Raw genomic sequence first — 24,103 nt, 5'->3', positions numbered from 1 at the left:
CCATGTTGGCCACTTGTAAGGCAAACGCCCTACCACTGTGCTATCACTCCAGCCCAGGAAAAAAAAATAATTTTGAATAATTTTCAGGTAAGTGGGATGAGTGCTCGCTTCAGCAGCGCTTATACTAAAATCAGGTTAAATGGGATGAGGTCAATCAACTTCAGAACAATATTTCTAGCTATCTATGGAATCTCCCTTTGATATTTCCACAATAGTTAAATTTCCAATAATTGAAATTCCTAAGTCCAGTAAGGAACCCATCAGTTTTCCTCTCAAAGTATGCTCTTTCTCCTGAATTCGAGGTTCCATTCAGACATTCACCAGAACCTGGAGGTCATCCTGTCTTCATCCCCACCTACCAATTTCAGACTCTAACCTACTTATCTTAAATATATTTTCTTCTTTTCATTTCTATTGCTTTCATCCATCACTCTGTATCATCACTATTTTGAGGATGTTCACCCTGCTCCAGTTCTGGAGACAATTTGACAATTTGCCACACTGCTTCCATTTAACACACAAAATTTGTTTTTAAATTCTTCTCCTTCTGCCAACTAAAATAGATCTGTGTGGTCCTGCAATATGTGACATGTTTGTTGGTAACTGATTTTTTTCATCCACCCACCTCCCAACTCCCTGAGGGAGCAAGGTTAAAGCTTATATTTTCTTATCTATTCTATAAATAATAATTATGAGGTGACACATGAATGTAAGTTCACATACATGTATCTAAACTCGGGAAATGAACAATCACCAAAGGTACCATGTGACAGAGTAGGATAGGAAAGTTTTCCATTGTGCTTTCAGGAAGTTCGAACACAGGTGTGTGTGTGTGTGTGTGTGTGTGTGTGTGAGAAAGAGAGAGAGAGAGAGAGAGAGAGAGAGAGGTTTTGATGAAGAACAACAATTTTAAAGTATAAATGAAGGATGGGTAATAGTAAAGGCACCCCTTCAGATTCCCAAAACAAAGGAAATGATATACTATAGCCAATAAAAAGAAATAATCCAAATTGGCCAAGACCCAAGTTCGCATAGCTAAAAAGCAGCAGAACACAGTACCTGGTGATGAGTTCCTCTGCAGCCTGGGAACACAGCTGCATCTGCGACACCTCTTCCGTTGCCAAGTCAACGGCATGCTGGATATATAAATGTGTTCGAAGAACTGGCTTACCAGACTCGCACTTCTGTTTATCTTCCCAAGATTTTAGAGTGCTTTCAAAAGCCTATTTAAATAAGGATTGCAATGATTATTGGTTTAGCATGCAGAGGCCCAAATAAAAGCATATTTAATTATATGAATGCCTCCAAAGCTCCTAGCGCTTTTTTCCTAATCCAGCACTTTGTTATATAAATACAGAAGCATATTTTAAAGTTTTCCAGTCGATTGCAACATATAGTAGTGAAGGGCTGGAGAAATAGCTCAATAGGCTGGAACATGTACTTTACAGGCAGAAGATATGAGTTTGATCTCTAGCACCACCAGACCCCCAGGCACAGACAAGAGTGACCCCCAGCAGTGAGCCAGCTAGGAGAAGGCCCACAGCACCATGAGTGTGGCCTCAAATCAAAAACAACAAAACATCACTTATTAGAAGGAGGTATAATCAATAAAAGTCAATTCCCATCTTTGCCTGCACAATAGATAACATAGATTCTTAGTACTCTAATCTGTTATGGTTGTGACACTAATTGAAATGGAAATTCTTGAAAAGAATAAAACTATGGAGATAGCAAAAAGATCAATGGCTGTCAGGGACTGGACTGAGAGAGGGAGGGAGTGAATGATGGACAGGTAGAATACAAAGAATTTTCAGGCACCAAAACTATTCTGGATGTCGCCTCCTCCAGATGGAACCCCGGTGACCAGGAGCCTCTACAAGCATAGCTCGAGTATGCAGAAACCAGGACTTTTCCTCCAAACTGCCGGGACCGTCCCGGCTCCCAGGTAACCTCTGATTCCAGAAGTCATGCCCACAACCCGCCCCCCAGCGGCATCTTTAAAGCACACAGCTGCAGAGGAAGAAAGGCCGCCGGGGGGGGGGGGGGGGGGGGGGGGCGCTCCACCGATCCCGGAAAATGCACCAGGTCCCAAAATACCGGGAATTCCTAGATGGGGTAGGTGCCACATCCCACCTCCTCCAGATGGAACCCTGTTGACCAGGAGCCTCTACAAGCATAGCTCGAGTATGCAGGAACCAGGACTTTTCCTCCAAACCACGTGGCTGCTTATGCGGCCGCGCGACATCTCCCTATATACAAAGTGATCAATGGAAAGTAATCATCCAACGTTTCTCCCTGAAAACCAGGCTTAACTCTTATACAAACCACAACACTCAATAGGAGAGAGAGAACAAAAGGGAATGCCCTGCCACAGAGACAGGATGGGTTGGGGGGGGGCGGGGGGGTGTGGGAGGGATACTGGGATCTGTGGTGGTGGGAAATGGTCACTGGTGGAGGGATGGGTATTCAAAATAAATAAATTAATTAAAAAAAACTATTCTGGATGATACTGAATTGGTGGGTACAAGTGTACACATATGTTAAATTCAAAAATATATAACATGAAAAATGCTGCTAATTAAGGAATTTTTTAAAATATTAATGCATCAATTTTAGTTCATAAACTTAGTAATTGTACCACACTTAATTTCTTCAAGACATTAAAGAACAAAGGAACTTAGGTGCTTGCTTGGGAAGTTAGAATGTATGTACAAATAGAATAAGAGTTCTCTACTTTTTCCTCTTCACTGTTTCTGCAATGTTAGAAAAAAAATCAAGTTTTAAAATTTAAAAAAAAATCATAAATATTTGTTCATATTTAAAATCACAATCATTGGAAAGCTGGGGCAACAGTACAGGAGGTAGGCATTTGCTTTGCATGTGGCTGACCTGGGTTCGATCCCTGGCATCATATATGGTCCCCCAAGCACTACAAGGAGTAATCCCTGAACACAGAGCCAGAAGTAATCCCAAACACCACTCAGTGTTGCCCCAAAACCAAAATAAAGTAAAACCAGAATCATTTCAACAACAGATCTGAAGAGACAAATGAAGTATTTCTCCTGGGTTTCTATGTCCATAAAAATTTAAGATATTTTTATAGGTTTGACGGAAATCTAGAGGAATGTTTTGTTACATACCCTGTCTCTTGTTAGCATCTGAGCTCTGTTTTTATGCACAATTTTGATGATTCCTGGAGGCTGAACCCATGCTTCACCATCCACCTGCACTGGGACTCCCTCATCACCAAATATAGTGATTTTCACTGTTCGGCACTGAAAGAGAACAAGTTCTTTTAGAGTACAGATCATTGTGAGAAATTAACACTAACTCTGCATTTAAGATCACTTTTCTTTAGATTTTCTCTATGGAATAGAATGTCATGCCTTCTACTTAGGATGACCGAGTAACATGATGACACAGAAAGGAAATACTGTTATACAATGTAAAAATAATTTGCAACAGCTTCTCTCTTTCCCTTTATTTTAAGTAGTGAAGACAGGTTTTGTAGAGAAACAAACCTGGGCTATTCGATGATGCTGCAGCTTAATGACTCTTGAAACTGCCATCTGTACACTATCAAACACTGCAACGACTTCCAGAATCTTGTCATCAAATGATGGTGCAGCAAATATCTGAAAGGAAAATGACATTATACTTCCACTGCTAAAGCTAAGATTTAAGGGAAGTAGTTCTTCGAGCAATGCAAACTCTGAAGAATACATATCTTTTGGACACAGAAAATAGTAAGACAATAAATGATGGCAATAATAATCCAAGAACAAAAATAATAACTGAATATGGCTCAAAACAAACATAATTAATGAAAGTTTTAAAGCCTGTATAGGCATAAGACTCTGTGTTCAATTTCTGACACACACACACAAAGTAAATAAATAAATCCACACAAATAGAATACTCATGGACCCTCATAAAGCATTCACTGGATCAAATGCATTTACTTAGAATGCTAAGTAAAGAATTCACGATGCTACAAAATATTTTTTAAAAAATGTTCATACATAACTTGGGTGTCCTGATAAAATGGCACTCATAATATTAGGAAACCTATAAAACCAAAAAGGCAATACAGATTTTATGTAATGAACATGAAGAAAGCAGGGACAGCAACAATGCTTGCACACAAGAGACCTGAGTTTGATACCTGGGACCACATGATCTCCTGAGCACAGTGTTAGGAATAGCCCGTGAGCACCAATACTTATGGCCCTCCAAAATAAAAAAAATTAATTATGAAGCTAATAATGAGGAAAACAGTCATCCAGTTAAGTGTGTGTGTGTGTGTGTGTGTGTGTGTATGTGTGTTGGAGGAGTGGAGTTGGAAAAGTATAACTCAGCGATGCTCAGGGGGTTCCTCATAGTTACATGCTCAGATGCTGCTTCTAGCAGTTCTTGAAGAACCATGCAGTGCCAGGTATTAGACATGGGCCTACTGTGTGCAAAGCTTGTGCTCAGACTGTTCAGCTATCTTTTAGGCTCTCATCTCAGACATTCAAGGGAAATCTCAAGGTGTTAAAAACCAAGGGAATAATGTGTTTTATATATCTTTTTATTACTATCATTACAATTTGGGTAACACAGTTACAATAGTACAACAGTGTTAATATTTACAGTTTTGGTGTACAAAGTTACTGCACACCACCACCACCAAAGTGCCCATGACACTCTAACGCTGTTACTTTGTCACTTCTGGTCCTCCTCTTCATTGCCTCCTCTACTTTCCTTCTTCTTGGCAGGAGATGTAAATGTTGCAATCTAAGTAAATCTAGATTTTATAATACAAACTTTTGTGATCTGCGTTTATAATCCAAAGCCGATTACTGCCGTTCAATACACTTCACCTCATTATCTTGTTTTGTCTTTCTATATACCACAGATGAATGATATATCTGATATGTCTTTCATCTGATTCATTTCCTTAATGTGATACCCTCCATCTGATTTATTTCATTTCATGTGATACCCTCCAATTCTAAACACATTGCTGTGATCTGCAGGATTTCATCTTTCCTTACAGGTGCACTATACTCCATTGTGTTTGTGTGTGTGTGTGTTTGTGTATGTGTATATGTATATGTATGTGTGTATATATACACATGCACACATTATATTATACATGTGAGATATATATCACATTCTTTATCCATATCACTGGACACTTGTGTTATTTCTATATATATTGACAATTATATTTATCACAAGTGCACCTATATCTTTTCAAATTAATATTTTTGTGGTTTTAGGGGTAGAAGCCAAGAAGTGGGATCACTGGATCATACGAAGCCTTATTACTCTCTAAAGAAATCTCCATACTGGTTTGCAAAGAGGCTAAACCATATGGCATTCCCATGAGAGTGATGAGGTTCCTTTTGTACAACATCCCTGCTATGCAGTTTGTGTCTAGTTTCTGGTACATGTCATTCTCAGTGGTGTGAGATGATATCCTTGATAATAAGTGATGATGAACACTTTTTTAAATGTCTGCTTCCCACTGGCCATCAGGGAAGTGTTTGTTCATCCCTACTCCTTATTTTTCGATGGGATTATTGGTTTTTTCTGTTAATGAGTTTGTGAGTGCTTTGTATATCTTGGATATTAGCCCTATATCTGATATAATGAATGCACATGTTTCACTCATTCAGTAGTTTGTCTTTTTATTTTAGCTCAAATTTCTTATGCCAGCAAAAATTTTTTAATTGATATAAATTTGTTCATTGTTGATTTTGTTATTTTTGTCAATGGAATCAAATCAGCAAAGACCTCTGAGGTATAAATCCTGCAGAGTTTGGCCTATGCTTTCCTCAGTATGTTTTATAGATTCTGGTCTATCTTGAGGTCTTTAATACACTTTGAATCAACTTTTGTATATGGTGTGAGATACAGATTCAGTCTCATTTTTTAGCATTGGCTGTCCTATTTTATTAACATCATCTACTTAAGATGCTCTCCACTTCATGCACTCAGCTCATTTGTCATATATCAACTTTCTGTATATCTGAGGGTTTTTCTATGGGATTTCAGTTCTATTCCATTGGTTTGATAGTCTATCTGTATTTCAGTATCACACTCCCTAGGCTTCTGAAAGTTCAGGGAGGTGGGGGGAGATAGCCCATTCTGACCCTGAGAAAGCCTGGAGATCTCAGTCACAAAACCAGCATACCAGAGCTGGAGCGATAGCACAGTGGGTAGAGCGTTTGCCTTGCAATCAATACATCCTATCATCTTTTTTCTCAGAACAGCTTTCCCAAGTTCTCTATATTTTTTCATATCAAAATAATATAATTTCTGAGGTGTGGTGCTGCCAGCAGGTCAATCTACACCTGCAGGCAAATGCATCAGCAGCCTGATGGTGCCTTCAGGCTTCCAGATACCCCCAAATTGCCGATGTGCCTCTGGCTGAACCCTAACAACCTGGGACCAGATTTCCTGAGAAATTAAAGAGCCAATTTAGGGGAGTCATGCCCAAAAACCACCTGTGGCTCAGCTATACAAATTCATTTTTTGACCTTGTTTCAGAGAGTCAAAAAGTACATCTCAAAAAGCAACAGAAAATCTCAGACCCGGGAAAGGCTGAGCAGACCGGAGTAAAACAGGTACGGGTGAGGTGGCGCGGGGGGTGGGGGGGGGTAGGACAAGTCAGCCTGGTACCTGCCCAACCAGAGCCCCTGGCAGCCGCTTGCTCCCACAATCCAAAATCGCCGCCATGCCCCTGGCCAAACTTCACTGTCCCAAGACAGACCTCACCAAGATATTAAATGTTGAAAAATTGGATATGTGAGTTTTGTGACTGATATCTCCAGCCTTTCTTGTAGTTGGGATGGCTACCTCCCCTCACTCCCCTACACACCTGCAAGTACTAGTAGTCATCCCCATGAATCAACTCCAGCACCACTATGTAAAGTTCACTACTGGTCTTGCTTCAGAAACCCAAATCTTGAATGAGATCAAAAGCTACAGTTAATCTCGGACCCAGGTAAGGCTGAGCAGATGGGAGGGGGTGGGTCAGCTTTTGGTGCCAGCCTAAATAGGGCCCCCTGCAGTACTTGCTTCCACAACAGAAAATCACTGCCATGTGCCTGGCCTGACTCCACTGTCTCATGACAGACCTCACTGAGATATAATCTGCTGAAAATTTGGGCATGCAGGGTTTTTGTTTTTTTTTTTTTTTGCTTTTTTTTTGGGGGGGGGGAGTGGGGAGAGTGTCACACCCGGCGTTGCACAGGGGTTACTGCTGGCTCATGTACTCAGGAATTACTCCTGGTGGTGCTCGGGGGATTATATGGGATGCTGGGAATCGAACCTGGGTCGGTCACATGCAAGGTAAATATGCCCTACCTGCTGTACTATTGCTCCAGCCCTGGTATGCTGGTTTTGTGACTGAGATCTCCAGGCTTTCTCAGGGTCAGGATGGGCTATCTCCCCCCATCTCCCTGAACTTTCAGAAGCCTAGGGAGTCATGTCCACACCCCAAAGCTGTCACCCAGCTAAAAAGTTACTCCAGCCTTACCATCTGGAAAAAAATACCGACCGAGTATTTTTAAAACACTGTGCTCATGGTGACCTCTTGGCACCTGTATTGCAAACCATAATACACAAAAATAAAGGGAAGGGGCTGAAGCGATGGCACAGCAGGGAGGGTGTTTGCCTTGCACGCAGCCGACCCGGGTTCGATTCCCAGCATCCCATATGGTCCCCTGAGCACTGCCAAGGGTAGTTCCTGAATGCAGAGTCAGGAGTAACCCCTGAGCATCGTCAGGTGTGACCCAAAAAGCAAATAAATAAATAAATAAATAAATAATGAAGGGAAGCTGGGGGTGGGGTGGTGGGGTTTTGGGAGATGGTGGGAGGAACATGGAGGACATCGGTGGTGGGAAATGTACACTGGTGGAGGGATTGGTGTTGGATCATTGTATGACTGAAATCCTGTCATGAGAAGCTTTGTAATGGTCTATCATTGATATTCAATAAGACATCTTTAAAAAATAATATGATTACATATATTTTTAGTATAGTTTGTTCTAAGTCCTTGAGAAACAGCATCAGAATTTTGAGGGCAATTATAATTTTAATTATAATTAAAAGAATCTATATACTTCTTTTTGGCAGGGTGGTGATTTTTATAATGTTGATTCTGCCAACTCATAATCATGAAATATCTTTTTATTTTCTGGTATCCTCTTCTATGTCTTTGGTAGTTACTTAGTTTTCAATGCACACGTCTTTCATCTCTTTTGTTAAGTTGATTATTAAGTATTTGATGTCTTGGAACATTACTTTAAATAGATTTTAAAAATTTTCCCTTCTACTTTGCTACTTAAAAATAGAAATAAAACTATTTTTAAGAATTAATTTTTGGGGGGCTGGAGCAATGGCACAGTGAGTAGGGCGTTTGCCTTGCAAGTGGCCAACCCTGGTTCGATTCCCAGCATCCAATATGGTCTCCCGAGCACCGCCAGGGGTGATTCCTGAGTGCAGAGCCAGGAGTAAGCCCTGTGCATTGTCAGGTGTGACCAAAAAAAGCAAAAAAAAAAATTAATTTTGTTGGGGCTGGAGCAATAGCATAGCACGTAGGACATTTGCCTTGCACGCAGCTGATCTGGGTTCAATTCCCAGCATCCCACATGGTCCCCTGAGCACCGCCAGGAATAATTCCCGAGTGCAAAGCCAGGAGTAACCCCTGAGCATTGCCGGGTGTGACCAAAAAGAAAAAAAAAGAATTAATTTTGTAACCTGCCTTGATGTGTTTTTTATTGTTTCTCACAGTTTTCTAGTGAAGTCTTGAGGGTCTTTTATGTACATTATCATGTCATCTGCAAACTGTGATAGTTTAACTTCTTTTCCAATTTGAATTCCTTTGATTTCTTCTTCCTGCCTGATTCCTATGAGGACTTCTTAGACTGTTTTTAAACAATAGTGGCAAAAATGAACATCTTTTTAAAAAACGAACATATCTGCCTTGTTCCTGATCTCACTGGAAGTTTTCAGGTTTTTGCTGTTGATTATAGTATTGGTTGTGGTTTGTTATAAATAGCTAAACTCTCAAGGAACATTCCTTCTATCCCTATTCTGCTGACAGTTTTTTCATCATGAATGGATGTTGAACCTTATCAAAAGCTTTCTTTGCATCTATTGACATTTACACATATTTTTAAAAAATCATTCCTTTCCTTGATATGGTACATTTCACTGATTGCTTTGCATAAATTGTACCAAGTTTGCATCACCCAGAATGAATCCCAACTGATCATGGTATATGATCCTTTTAAAATGTGGATTTGATCCAAAAGATTTTGATCAGGATACCTGCGTCAATGCTTAGCAGTGATACCAGTATGCAAGTTTCTTTTGTAGTAATATATCTGCTTGCTTTTGCTATTAGGATAATTTCAACTACTTGGATGCAATTAGGAAGAATACCCATCATCTGATATTTTTGAAGAGCTTCATGAGCATAAGTATTAAGTCTGAATGAAGGTTTGGTAAAATTCACCAGTGAACACATTTGGACCACTTTTGCTCTTGCAAAAATTTTAAATTACTATTTTACTTTCCTTACTCATGATTGATCTATTCAGGTTTTGTACATCCTCCTGATTAGGTCCTCGGAGGTTGTATGATTCTGAGAATGCATCCATTTCTGGGGCCAAAGAAACAGTATGGCAGTTAAGGTGCTTGCCTTCCAGGTTCCATTCCCAGCACCCCATATTGTCTCCTGAGCACCACCAGAAGTGATCCCTGAGGGCAGAGCTAAAACATCACCAGATGTGGCCCAAAAACAAACAAAAAATTTCCTTCTGGACGTTTTAGTTTAGTGGCATAGAGTTTTTCAAAGAAAGCTTTATGATCTTTTGTATTCCTGAGGTGTCTGTTGTAATTTCCCTCCTTTCATCTCAGATCCTAGGTTGGTGTTTTCTCCTGAACTGGCTTGCTACACCAAAAATTTTCCTGTCTTAATTCTTAGAACCTGCAAACGTGTTCCCTTACAAGACAAAAAGAAACCCTGGCAGATATTATTGGATTAAGATCCTTGAGTTGGGAAGATTACCCTGGATGATATCAATGGTCCCACGGTAAACATAAATGCTCTAAGGCCAGACCAGATGCCACAGCATGAAAACTCAATCCCTGTTATATGTGAATATGAGCAGACTCTAGAAGATGGAAAGAACAAGGAAATACTTACGTCATCCTCTTTAGTTCCACCCCAAAAGTTGGTGCCTCCAGCATAGCTGGGGATATTCAAAACTGCTATTCCTTGTAGACTGGGAAGAGGTATATACTGACCATCACACTGGAAGATAAAAAAAACTTACAGGTTAGATGGAGCAAAGCCACTAGTTTGTTAGAAACTTGAATAAAAAGACAAAGACAGTGGAGGAAAATAATAGCAAATGATCTTCTGCAAATATAATCTCATCATTCACTTTGATACTATTTGTTTAAGTTATTTTAAAAACTTATGTGTCAATAACTGTAGGTATTTGGTATTTGCTGATAAAAACAAGAAAAAAAGTTTTGTTTCTTCTCTCCTTCCACATTAGGCAGTACTTTTCCAGAATCTTTTTTAGGTCACTTATATGTTGTCATTTGCATTTTGGTCATTTCTGTACTTATTCTAAGGATCCTTTTGAAAGCAGTCTCTGTAGAGGAGAATTCTGTGTATCTGAGCCATCTCATCTAGCACCTCCCACAACTCCTGGCACCTTGTGGGTTCTCTGTTACTAATGGTGACTGGCTGAGCTTAAGAAACCAAATTTTACAAGAGTCAAAGGCAAAGCCCAGAAACAAATATGTATGTTTGGGAGCATCTTTACACGCTTTGCCATCTAATTAATGACACAAGAAAAAATTAAATTGCCACTTCAATAGGAAGACATACATATGGCTAGTAAAGTAATTATATAATATACATTAATGAATTTTTATTGAGTAGAAGATTTAAGCCTTATTTTCAAGATAAGAGAATTTATAGATATTATACTTGAGGTGCTGCTATATTTTCATGAAATAACTACCTTAAACAATTATAAAATTCGCATTATAATGTACAACTGAAATCATTTTCTACTTTTTTCTTTCTTTTTGAGGCCCCCTGAATAGTGCACAGGGGCCCCAGTGCCTTTCCTGGTAATACCCGACTGGGCCAGAGATTCACTGCTGGGACCTGAGAATGTGGTACTGTGTAGGCCATGCAGTGCCAGGCATTCCCCAGGCCACCGAGGTGTTGCTCGGGGGAGGGAGAACTCCGGAGCTACACCCATAGATGCTCACGGGACTGTGTGGCACCAGAGACTGAACCAGCTGAGTCGCTGGCAAGGAATAGGCCTTAACTCCTGAACTCTGTCTCTTCCCCTGTCTTTCAAGCAAACAGCAACTCAATTTGAATCATTTTTCAACCATTTTTTTCAACCATTTTACATAACAGGACTGGAGCGATAGCCTTGTGTTTGCCTTGTGTTTGCCTTGCATGCAGCCAACATGGCTGACTTGGGTTCTTTTCCTCCACCCCTCTCTGAGAGCCTGGCAAGCTACCGAGAGTATCTCGCCCACACAGCAGAGCTTGGCAAGCTCCCTGTGATGTATTCAATATGCCAAAAACAATAACAACAAATTGTGAGATGTTACTGGTGCCCACTCGAACAATGGGAGGACAGTGACTGTTACATAACAGAATACTTAATATCTGTTTTATCTCTACCTGTATACATCTTTTTAAACAATTTCTCTCCTTTCTTTTTTTGCAGGAAGACACATTCAAAAGAACACCATGTTCTAGCACCTGGGACCATTCCTGACAGTAGAAAGCAGTGCCACTGACACATGAATCAATACTGAGACTTTAGTATGAAAAAAAATGTTTTCTGAACTCAATGAATTTCAGACGTCTCTTTGTATGTTTTGAAAAAGTTATTTAAATCATAGGATGAGCTTCAAGGATACAAAAGGAATACAATTCCTTTAAATGTACAAGTACTTTTGACAATTTAGAGCTGTCTTAAAGATGTGAGAAGTGGACATACTTCATTTGTAAATATAGTACAGAAAATCATGACCATTTTCAGAGGTCCCTTATACATCATTATTTTTAGTATATATGCACTAAGCAAACACCTAAGGTTATTTTCTTAATTAGACAGGTTAAAATTCATGGCATAGAGACACTGGTGGTGAGATTGGTGTTGGAACATTGTGTCTGAAACAACTCTACAATGAAGAACTTTGTAAATCATAGTGCCTTAAGAAAATTAAAAGAAAATAAAAGTTGTTGAGGGCCAGAGAGATTATACAGGAGGTAAAGCATCTGTCTTAAAATAAATATGGGGACTAAGAAAGTACAGCAAGTAGGGCATTTGCCTTGCAAGCAGCCTACGTGGGTTTGATCTCTGGTAGCCAAGAAGCCTGACCCAAGTCCACCAGGAGTGAGCTCGGAGGACAGAGCCGGGAGTAAGCCCTGAGCACAGTCAGGTGAGACCCAAAACCCCAAAATAAATGAATAAATGTTGTGAATTAGACAATTATTATTTGTTGTACATTCATTATAGATATAGATAGAAATTTTCATTTAAAAATTTCCTTTATGTATATTAGTACTTTAGGTTGACCTTGCAACCACTAACTACTTTCGGACTATGGCTGGAGCGATAGCAAAGCGGGGAGGGCATTTGCCCCACACGTTTGCCCCACACGTGGCCGACCTGGCCGACCCGACTTCGATTCTTCCCCCCCTCTCGGAGAGTCCAGCAAGCTACCGAGAGTATCTCCCCTGCACAGCAAAGCCTGGCAAGCTACCCGTGATATATTCGACATGCCAAACACAGTAACATGTCTCACAATGGAGATGATACTGGGCCCACTCAAGTAAATCAATGAACAATGGGAGGACAGTGCTACAGTATATTAGTACATAATGGACTCAAAAAAAGGTTTTCTTAATTTTGCATCCACTTTGCAAAATTTTTCTCTGAGAGCCAAAGAGAGAATACAGGGGTCAAGGTGCATGCCATGCATGATCTCAACTCCAGTTAGATTTCCATCACTAAGTGGTCCCCCATGCATCTGTTGATGCAGCCCTAGAAACCCCCCCAATACCGCTGCAGTGATCACGGTGATCCCTAACAGTAGGGTCTTAAACAGCACAATATCCCTCGGTCCCACATTCATCCACTGGTGCATTGAATAAAGAATTTCCAGGAAGGGTCTCAGGGTCTCCCAAGCACTGTTTGGAAGGGACATCCCCCTCAAAATAGATTTTGTTTAGCACAGATTCAAAGTCAAGACATGAATTCAGATTGTCCTTCCCTGCCACAACACGAGAGGGAAAGGAAAAGTCATTCTGAGCAAAAAGGGTGGGTATTTCCCCCCCCATCATTTTTATTGTACAACAAACAATACTGTTATTACTGTTACAATGTATGACAAACAATACTGTTATTACTGTCATAATGTACGACAAACAATACTGTTATTACTGCTTTATGCTTGTTTCTGCTACACCAAACCCACCACCAGTATCAGAACTCCTCCAACTTTCTACAAGGTCTCTCCTTCTGCCTCTAGCATTCTTGTTTCATAGTTCTTTGTTTCATTATACTCAGTATATTATAAGGCTTCTGGTATTTGCCTTTATCTTTCTAACTTGCTTGCTTCATCATCATGTTGAGATAAGTTTTGTCCTAGGACTAGCACTTTTGAAAGTCTACGGGCCTCTAAGAAGAAGATGCCAAGGCATGGCTTCTACAAAAATTAATTTTTATAAAATGGTGCTTCCTTACACCTTACAAATAGCAAGTATTCACTTGTTTATTTTTAACTATGAGGGTAAGGCCTTCCTTGCAGATGTCTGACCTTGGTTCAATCTAGGTTCCGTTCCTGGTGTCACATATAGATCACTAAGGACCACCAGGAGTGATCGCTGAGCACAGAACCAGGAGTAATCCCTGAAGAGTGCAGGGTGTGGCCCAAAACAAAAAGATAAAGCAACAGTTTTAGATACATACATATATAAATAAGCCTATCAACATAAGCAATAAGTCATGGACTAAAAGGGAAAGAAAATAAAATGTACAGAAATGAGCAGATTTTTTTAGAGGTATGTTCTTAACCATTTTTCTCTAAGGGGACTAACTTTTTCAAAATATCTTTTTGCTTTACTAACTTGTGCGTATAAAAAGAAGGGACAAAAATACGTTGAAGTCAAATGATTGTAAACAACAAATTTTACTTTTAGGACTTTTTCAAGCTTTAGGCACTGTAAAACTTGGAAACTTTGATGATAAAATCTGATAAAATCCTGTCCTACAAATGTGGACAACAAAGAAATGAAAAAAAAACCCTTTTCACTAGGTACCATGAGCTACAGAAATGTTTCTCAACTGGGAAACCCCTCTGGGAAACCAGGTTACTTCAAAAGGGTAAAAGATACATAACTTATAAATGGGGGGCCAGGACAGGAGACTAGAAGGCCCACAGAAAGGAAATAATGTGACAAGAAGGCTACAGAAGGCTCTCTTTAAAAAAAGAGAGAGAGAAACACTGATCCAAATTAGTACTAGAATTCCAAGAGCCAATACTACTGACAGTTATAACTTGTTTCCAGTGTCTATTACTCCCTTAGTATAAAGTTGATAGCCATTCTTGATTTTCCCCCTTCAGTGTTATCAAGAGGAATTGAGACAAAGTCATTTAACAAATAAACTGATTTTTCTTGGCTAGAGAAAGATAGTACAGGGAGTAAGGTACTTGCTTTGCACATGGCCAGCCTTGGTTTGGTCCCCAACACCCCATTCGGCCCCCTGAGCATCATCAGGAGCATAAAACCAAGAGTGAGCCCTGAGTATAGAGCCAGGAGTAAGCCCAGAGCACAGCCAGGTATGGACCCCAAGCAAAAACAAAGCAAAAAAAGTACAAATAAAATGATTTTTCTAAGTAACTTCAACTTCAATGCCTTTACATCAAGGCTTACCTCAAGCTGAACCCTCTGTTCTAAGTTCTTGTATGATCTCTGTAATAACTCCCGGGTTCCCAAGACTCCATACCACATCAAATTTTTAGTTCGGCTCCTGAAAATAAAGGGTGGCAAGCAATTTAAGAATGCTGATACTCTTTTATAAAGACAGTGTAAGCAAAACAGACAAGTAAATTAAAGTGAAGTTGCCTTCATGTAATAAGACTTTTACTATTGCCAAAATTACCTGCATTTTTCAGGGTGCTCCTCTCTCTTATTATTAAATTCTAATGAAATTTTTGCATCTAATCCAATCCCAAAGTAATTGTTCATGACACATTTTTCTGAATAGCCATCTCTATGACAATAAGGAAAAGTTTATAAGTCAAAGCAAGAATTACAACTTACACACAAAATAGCAATTAAAGCACGTAAGCTTCTATTCCTGATAGAACAGTGTCAATCTTGGCAGGAGTCATTTCCTACAGAATTCATATGACATGTGTGCCACCTTAGGACTGTAATGTTTGGTACAGGTGATACAGAGATGGTGACAATGCAATGTGGACACAGAGTCACAGTGTGCTTCTCCCCCCAATTCTAACAAAATATTAGTTCTCCTATCTCCTACATAAGTCCCTCACTACAAAGACAAAAGGGGGAACTTGCAAGTACAAAGGGGGAACTTGCAAGACCATCACTTGAGCTGGCATGAGAGGAATGAGACCTAACAAAAGCCAAAATAAACACGCAATATAAAGGAGTGTACAGTGAACAGTCAAAAATATTGTAGGTGCTTTTAAGACATCTTTAAAGATTGTTATGTGCAAATGGAGGCAGGTTGGGATTGGGAGGGAAACTGGGTATATTGGAGGAGGAAAGGTCACAGTGGTGGTGCCGGAACACTAAATGCTTGAAACAACTGTATAATGAACACTGTTGTAAATCACAAAATAATTAAAAAAATTAAAAGACTCCTTTAAAGAGCCTTTGCAGTGTTCAGGGGCCTCTTGTACTGTCTCTCTGGCCCTCCTTTAAAGAGTCTTAAAAGGAATAGATCAATGTGGGCCCAAAACAAAAATTAGCAATCCAAGAAGTAGATGTGGAAAGATGACAAAACTGGTAAAACTAAGAAAAAAATGTAAATTTTTGGAAAAGTATAAATATGGGTATAGAGCCATTCATCTTCAGGGAAAAGTAAGTCACTGAATGGTATCAGAGTTTCAGAGCCAGAGAAAAAGTGTACCTCAGGAACACTGCATTTCAAATGGGCCCATGAACTCAGCAGCTTCAATGTTTAAATGATCCGAACGTTCTCTTTTAATTGGAAAACTATTTTGTATTGCAATACACTTAAAACAGAAACAAGAAAAGTGTAAAAAAAAAGTATCCGCAAAAGCATTTTCTTACATTGAATCTGGATCTGGGTCAATAAAGGGTGTTGCACCGAAGGGATCAATATTTGCTAATAACATTTTGTTGATAATAGAACTCCCAGCAATTGAGGCAGCTAGTCCTGCTCGTAAACCTGACCAGAAAAAAAAAAATACACAGGATCACATGTTAAGAAAAAACAGAAAGCACTAGTGCTTTGTCTTCAGGAGGTCTAATCTTAAACATTTTACTCCCGAAGTCTAGTTTACTCCCAAAGTGCTTGCTCTTCTCATTTAGTCCCAACCAAGAACCGTGAACTGGTAAATTCAAAAGTTTTTGATGTTTGTTTGATTCCTATAGTGCTATAAAACATGAAGCATATGAGGAACTACTAAGGAGAGGAAGGTTTCTCATTTACCATCTCAATGATTCTATAGCTAAGTAGTAAGTATCATTTCCTATATTAGAATCACTGTCACTGTCCTCCCGTTCTTCATCGACTTTCTCGAGCAGGCCCAGTAATGTCTCCAGTGTAAACTTTGTTGTTACTGTGTTTGGCATATCAAATACATCACAGGTAGCTTGCCAGGCTTTGCTGTGTGGGCGAGATACTCTCGGTAGCTTGCTGAGCTCTCCGAGAGGGGCGGAAGAATCAAACTTGGGACGGCCATGTTGGCTGCATGCAAGGTAAACTCCCTACCCACTGTGCTATTGCTCCAGGCCTATATTAAAGTAAATTAAGTATTAAGACTATAAGGAACTTGGGCTGGAGAGATTGTATACTCAAAGTATAGATAATAATACTAAAATAAAAATAACAGCTATAATAAGGTAAGAAAAGTCATTGGTGTTAAGAATAAACAGAAAGTTATTAAAAATAGAATTAACACATTTTAGAAGAATACAGCAGTGAATACTAACAATAAGCCATTTATCTTACTCAAAATATACAAAACTTTCAATTTACTTTAATACCCATTGCACTGCTTGCCGTATTAAAAGGTAATGAATTTGGGAAGGGTTTGCTGGGAATTAAACCCAGGTCTTCAATGTATGGGCTCTACCACTGTATCTCTGGTCTCTCAAAGCAAACAAATGTATATCTATCCAACCTAATATTAAGACTAATGCCTTAGAAGATGAAGACAAAATAACAGGAAACTAAGAGAACAAATAAAGTGCAAAGAACAATTTAAAAAAATAAAAATTAGGGGGCTGGAGCAATAGCACAGCAGGTGCACGCAGCTGACCCGGGTTCGATTCCCAGCATTCCATATGGTCCCCTGAGCACCGCCAGGAGTAATTCCTGAGTGCATGAGCCAGGAGTGGCCCCTATGCATCGCTGGGTGTGACCCCAAAAAACAAAAAAAAAGTTAAAAATTAGTGGGAAAATGTTATTATTTTGCTCAACAACATATTTTTATTCATTCTTTTGGCAATTGAACTTTTCCTGATTATCCAATAAGATGAATTTCTGTAATTTAACTTCACAGACTTAAGCAAGCTGTGGTGAGCTGGAGAGATAACACAGTGGGTCAGGCGTCTGCCTTGCACGCGGCCGTCCCAGGTTCAATTCCCAGCATCCCATATAGTCCTCTGAGCACCGCAAGGAGTAACTCCTGAGTGCAGAGCCAGGAGTAACCCCTGTGCATCGCCAGGTGTGACCCAAAAAGCAAAAATAAATAAATTAATTAATTAAATAAATAAATTTTAAAAAAATTTTTAAAAAAACAAGCTGTGGTGTACTCTGTTATTCCAATTTCTTTTAAGTAAAAAAAAAAAATCTCATTTAGGTCAAATGTTTTATCCAGGCCTAAAACAAGTACTCTGGCGAGAGAAAGGAATAATTTGGAGAAAGGCAGAACCATATTCCACATATTGCCCCACATTTTCTGAAATGTTTGAAGATTAGTATTGGTTAGCATTTGTTAGCAGCCGAGAAAGATCATCCTAAGGTTCCAGAGCTGAATAAATACATGACCTCTACACAGAAGAGTCTTTCTAGAACCAAGCCAGTTCTGGATTTATCTTTTTCTATTTCAACATTTTTTTGGAGATACAATTCATAAACCATAAAATTCATCCTTACAAGAATTCTCTAACTCAAGGCTAGAGCAATAATATAGTGGGTAGGGTGTTTGCTTTGCATGTGGCCAACCCGGGTTCAATCCCTGGTAGCTCATATGATTCCCCTAGCCTGCAGGGAGTGACTCCTGAGCACATAGCCTGAGCACCACCAGATGTGGCCCCAAAACAAAAGTTTCTTCAGTTGTCTGTAATATATACAGAAAGTTGTAATATGATCACTACCATCTAATTCAGAAGTTTTATAAATTAGCTCCCCAAAGAAATGCTGTTCCCATTAAAAGACGCTTTTAACCCCCTCATCTCTAGACCTCAAAAACCATCAAACTACTTTCTGTCTCTATGGATTTTACTATTGAGGATGTTCCATATAAATGGCTTCATAAAACATGTTTTTGTGTTGAGCTTCTTTTGACGACATAACATTCTCATTGAAAACCATGTTGTAGTTTATCCGTGCTTCATTTCTTTTAATGGCTGAATAATATGCTATTTTAGAGATACATGGTATTTTCTTTCTCCATTCAACTGGTAGATATCGGTGTTGTTTCCATTTGAAGGATGACTGTTATGAATAATATTTCTATAAAATCTGCATATAATATTTTGTGTAAAGATGTATTTTCAGTTTTCAAAGGTAATATGCCTAATAATGTTAATATCTAATAATAAAATTTCTTGTTTATATGTTGATTCTTTTATTCTATACCTTTGCTGTTCTCATTTACTAGTTTGAACTGTAGGTGTGTATATTCCTTAACATTTTTACATACATTTTCATTTATGAAGATAAATAGTTTTACTTCATACTCCCCAATTTAAAGGCATTTAATTCTTTATACTTTTCCCAAATGCCTAAGCAATTTTATCACAATAAAATGTTGAATAGAAATGTGCAGAGTTGACATACTTGTCTTTTCCCTAACTTTTCGTTTCCATCATAAGATATGGTACTAGTTATTAAGGTTTTTAAAGATGTATTTTTACAAAGTTGACATTCCTTTCTATTCCTAATTTGCTGAGTAGTTTTACTACCATTATGATTTTATGTAATTTTTTGTGCGTCTACTTAATGATAGCTTAGCTTCCATCAACCAATCCACTAATATGATTTATTATATTGATTTTTATGTTAAATCAAGCATGCATTTATAATCACTGGACACTGAGTGTAATTATTTTTTATGTTATTGTTTTATACTTTCATTTTGTTTAGGATTTTTGTGTTGACTTCATAAAGTAAATACTGGTTTGTAGTTTCCTTGTGATGTCTTTGTATTATGGTACCTAGTAATACCTGTTTCAATAAATGAATTGGAAATTTTTCCTTCCTCTTTAAGTTTTTTGGAAGACTTTGTGTATAAAGAATTGGCATCAATTATTTTTTAAACATTTGGTACAACTCTTCAGTGAAGCTATTTGGAAATGTTTTGTGTGTGTGTGTGTGTGTGTGTGTGTGTGTGGTTTTATAAAGGACCGGGGCTCCCAAGCAGAGGTCTGAAGTTCCCTTCCAGTAATTCTTGGTCAAGAAGGCTAGAGGTCCAATGCAAGGGCCCGAGGATGCTGTGCTGGTCAGATCCTGTGGTGTCAGGAGGTCCTTGGACCCTCTGGTAGGTGCTCAGGGCCTTCCAGGGCCACACCTGGCAGTGCTTGGGAGTCTCGAAGGCTGCACTCAGCAATATTCAGCAATACTCAGGGGAGCGTGTTGTGCTGGGGATCAGAAAGTGTTTGCAAGTGGAAGGTATGTCTTAAACCAGGTACTATGCCTCTGGCCCCAGCACGTTTTTTGATTAGTAATTTGTTTATTTAGTTTTACATAGGCTTTTCTCAAATTTTTTTTCTTTGAAAGAAAAACTTTTTTCTTCACAACTTAAAATACTGGCAATTTGTGGGCTGAAGCAATAGCACAACGGGCAGGAAGTTTGCCTTGCACGTGGCTGACCCAGGTTTGATTCCTCCATCCCTCTCAGAGAGCCCAGCAAGCTACCAAGAGTATCTCCCACACACGGCAGAGTCTGGCAAGCTCCCCGTGGCATATTAGATATGCCAAAAACACCGGTAACGTCTCCATTGTGAGACTTGTTGTTACTGTTTTGGGCATATTGAATACATCACGGGTAGCTTGCCAGGCTCTCCGAGAGGAGTAGAGAAATTGAACCCAGGTCAGCCATGTGCAAGGCAAATGCCCTACCCGCTATGCTATTGCTTTTCAAAAATAACTTTGGGGGCTGGAGGGAGGTTTTACAGAATGTAAATTGGCTTCTTATCTGCTGTGAACTAAATCTAGAGACTTTCACTAAGACATTAATTAGCTGTTGCTTACAAAGATCCCTGTGACAACAATATATTCCTCCACTGTACCCCAAGCCCTTTGGTTTCCACCCGTTCTAACCTAGCCTAAAATAAATTCATTTCAGTGGGGATGGAAAGATGCCTCTGATGTTTCAAAATAAACAATATTATCAGTATGAAAAAACCAGAAACTTCTAGTTTAAACCTAAACTTAAAGCTTTGTGGATAGTTAAGTTGGCAGAACAGGACCAGAGACACTTTGCTTATGTGTAAATGCAGAGCTGGGCTCCACTGTAGAACCACGCAGTCAAAATATCTCAGGAATGGGAAATATAGTTTAATACTTTCAAACAATTCTTACTTACACATAAATTTAAGAATCTGGATTTTGGCTGATAAGAGTATCATGTATATTCCCCAAATGGAAAATTTACATTTCTATAGTTCATGAAATGAAGACATACATATTTGCACAGAAATGCTTAAACATATGACAGTGTTTCCAACTCTGTACTACCTGGGCAGATTATTCTGGTATTAAGTACAGGGAGGTTTTCTTTGCCGGCTGCCACAGCTTGACCAGGGCTAGAGTCAGTTTGGGCACGACTAGTTCGACCATCTGGAGACCGAGGTGCAGTTTTAACTGTTGACAGAAAGTCCAGATTTTTAAAAATTCATGGAAAATCTATAAAAATAAACAAGCCTCTATACATTCAAGACTTAAAATCAATTATTGGAACTAAAATTATTACACTGTGCTTATGATTTAACTATTCTGCTTTTACATACTTTCCAAGAGGAATCTGCAATAGGTACCAATCTTGATCTCCCATCTCAAATAAAGGTCAACAGAAAAGAGATACATACTATAACTAAAGGTCAGTGATACTCTGAATGTGAATGTGAGTAGCCCATATTTAGGGATAAAATTAATTTTATAGACTTGTGAATTCTAAAACTAAAGGGTCATACTCCCAATGAAATCATGTAGGTTGTATGATAATTAATGCAATTCCTAGAGCTAACATGTGCAATACAAGTTAGTATTATCTTCTATAGAAGCAAAGAAAAATATTTCCAAATAAAACCATTATCATTTTTCTGCAACCCTCAATTATTCATTCAAAGGTGATTTGCCCCACAAATTTCTATCATACTCTTTTGTTTTATTTTGGGTGCAGTGCTCAAGACTTACTTCCAGACCAATGTTCAGGGATAACTCCTGGTGGTGCTCAAGGGACCATATGTGGCAATGGGAACTGAACACAGGTGGTCACATGCAAGGCGAGTGCTCTGCCCACTGTGCTATCTCTCTGGTCCCTCTATCATACTCAATATTTCTAACAAACTTACTCTAACACAGAACTACTCTCAAAGTAAATAAGAAAAATGTTTAATTCTATAAAAAGTGGGGCATTTAATAGAAAGAAAATATTATCTTTAATTGAGGAGCTATTGGCAGATGTTTAAAAAATAGTAGTAGTCCTTGGACCAGAAAGACAGTACAGTAGATAAAGTGCTTGCCTTGATGTGGCTGATCTGGGTTTGGTCCCTGATACCCGCGAGGAGTAAATCACAAGCACAGAACCACGAGTGAGTTCAAAGACTGCTGTATGTGCCCCGCCCACCACCCCCCAAAACGTGAGATAAATTTTTTTAAAGTGGTCCTGAAACTCGATTTACAAAAATTCTAAAACACAATTATATTTACTCCCACTAAAACTAATTACAAAATAATTTCATCAATTCTTTTTATTTCCCCTTGTTGGGTCACACCCAACGATGATGCTCAGGGCTCTGCACTCAGGAATTAACTCCTGTCAGTGCTTGGGGGACCATATGGAATGCCGGGGATCAAACCCAGATTGGCAGTGTACAAAAGTCTCATCCACTGTACTATCTCTCTGGCCCCTTCATCAATCTTATATTCTCTTTCCCTTTGTTCAAGAACAGTCCAACTGCATTAAAGAAAGGCAGCAGAGCAGTCACACATCTTTTTGAGAAATGAAAGACCTAAAAATAGGTCTTCCTATTTTTTTCTATGTGTTTTTAGACACAACTTCCTATAGTTGTGTCTAAAAGCAACTTTTTAATGTTCGCCTTTGATGAAAAAGCAGTACACATCCTCACAGCTAAGACTGTTGTTCCATTGCATGGAACTAAATTATCTATTCTTGATTCTTCTATGTATAACATCTCATTGAACCCAATAACATGCTACATGGTGCACAACCCAGGCATAATTATCACGTGAATTAATAATCATACAGCCAGTCTGCTTAAAAATGGTAATCATTGAATATTGCAACACTTCTATTATTTATGATCTTTCACTAAATTGGATTACTATCCAAAAATTAAATGAAATTATGTACCATTAAAATTTTGTATAATCTATGAGTCAGAAAGAGTGGGATAGACATAGAAAGATTGCATTCATCTGGGGAACATAAAGTAACAAAATAGGAGATAAACACCCAAGAGTGGCCAGGATTAGTACCAGGAGGTTTGCTCCATGGCTTGGAGGCCAACCATACATGCTAGGGGAAAAGGGAGCTCAGATAGAGAAGGGAGCACCAAATAAAGGTGTTGGGAGGATCCTCCCAGGATGGGAGAAGCATGCCGAAAGTAGACTATAGACCAAACATGATTGCCACTCAATGCCTCTTTTGCAAACCACAACACCCAAACGGAGAGAGAGAACAAAAGGGAATGCCCTGCCACGGAGGCAGGGTGGGATGGGAAGGATAGGAGGTGGGAGGGATACTGGGATCCGTGGTGGTGGGAAATGGGCACTGGTGGAGGGATGGTTATTTGATCATTGTATAATTGAAACCCAAGCACAAAAATTTGTCAGTCTACAACTGTACCTCATGGTGTCTCACTAATAAAAATTTTTAAAAAAAATTGTATGATCTATATTTTTTATTATCAAATGTGTAGCTTTACATCTGGACTTCTTAATTGTTTTTGCAGACTACAATGGAAGTCTCAAGTTCAAGAGGACATATAGAGTATGGTGAGATGTTAGCTTGTTGGGAAACCATTTACAATGAGTGCTTAAAAAACAACTGTTCAAAAAGAGTTATTATCTTAGCAAGAGTCATCAAATGATAGGCTGTGTAAGATTACCACAGCTAATCCGGTTTGGATCAACATTTGAACAGAGAGGAATATGCAAGTCTTGCTTATCAAATTTCAGATGAAATAAAATTAAGATAGCTGGATAGACAGTATACTGGGGCAGGCACTTATCTAATACATAGCTGATCTCTGTGCCATGCCTAAGTATCGTCTGCTTTTATCTAGAAAATTATTTTTTCTCATACTATGTAAAGTATTAGATGTATAAATTCATTCCCAACACAAATGAAAAGGTAGAGAAAT

At 38.9% G+C, this 24,103-nt stretch overlaps 1 protein-coding gene across 4 annotated transcripts in view; it reads right to left on the bottom strand.

Moving 5' to 3' along the window:
• Window positions 1-24,103, bottom strand: part of DGKH (diacylglycerol kinase eta) — a 209,834-nt gene that overhangs the window by 17,554 nt on the left and 168,177 nt on the right. For all 4 annotated transcript variants that reach the window (XM_056109884.1, XM_056109887.1, XM_056109885.1 and 1 more), the window contains 8 exons: window positions 21,234-21,359; window positions 16,376-16,493; window positions 15,213-15,323; window positions 14,984-15,080; window positions 10,205-10,312; window positions 3,522-3,635; window positions 3,141-3,275; window positions 1,060-1,223 (listed from right to left, as the gene is read on the bottom strand). In XM_056109884.1, the coding sequence (XP_055965859.1) occupies window positions 1,060-1,223; window positions 3,141-3,275; window positions 3,522-3,635; window positions 10,205-10,312; window positions 14,984-15,080; window positions 15,213-15,323; window positions 16,376-16,493; window positions 21,234-21,359 (973 nt within the window). The remainder of the gene's footprint in view (window positions 1-1,059; window positions 1,224-3,140; window positions 3,276-3,521; window positions 3,636-10,204; window positions 10,313-14,983; window positions 15,081-15,212; window positions 15,324-16,375; window positions 16,494-21,233; window positions 21,360-24,103) is intronic.

The sequence above is a fragment of the Sorex fumeus genome, unplaced genomic scaffold (genome assembly GCF_029834395.1).
Source record: "Sorex fumeus unplaced genomic scaffold, SorFum_2.1 ptg000008l, whole genome shotgun sequence".
NCBI lineage: Eukaryota > Metazoa > Chordata > Mammalia > Eulipotyphla > Soricidae > Sorex > Sorex fumeus.
The sequence above is the reverse complement of the archived record's forward strand: the minus strand, read 5'-3'. Positions and strand labels throughout refer to the sequence as shown.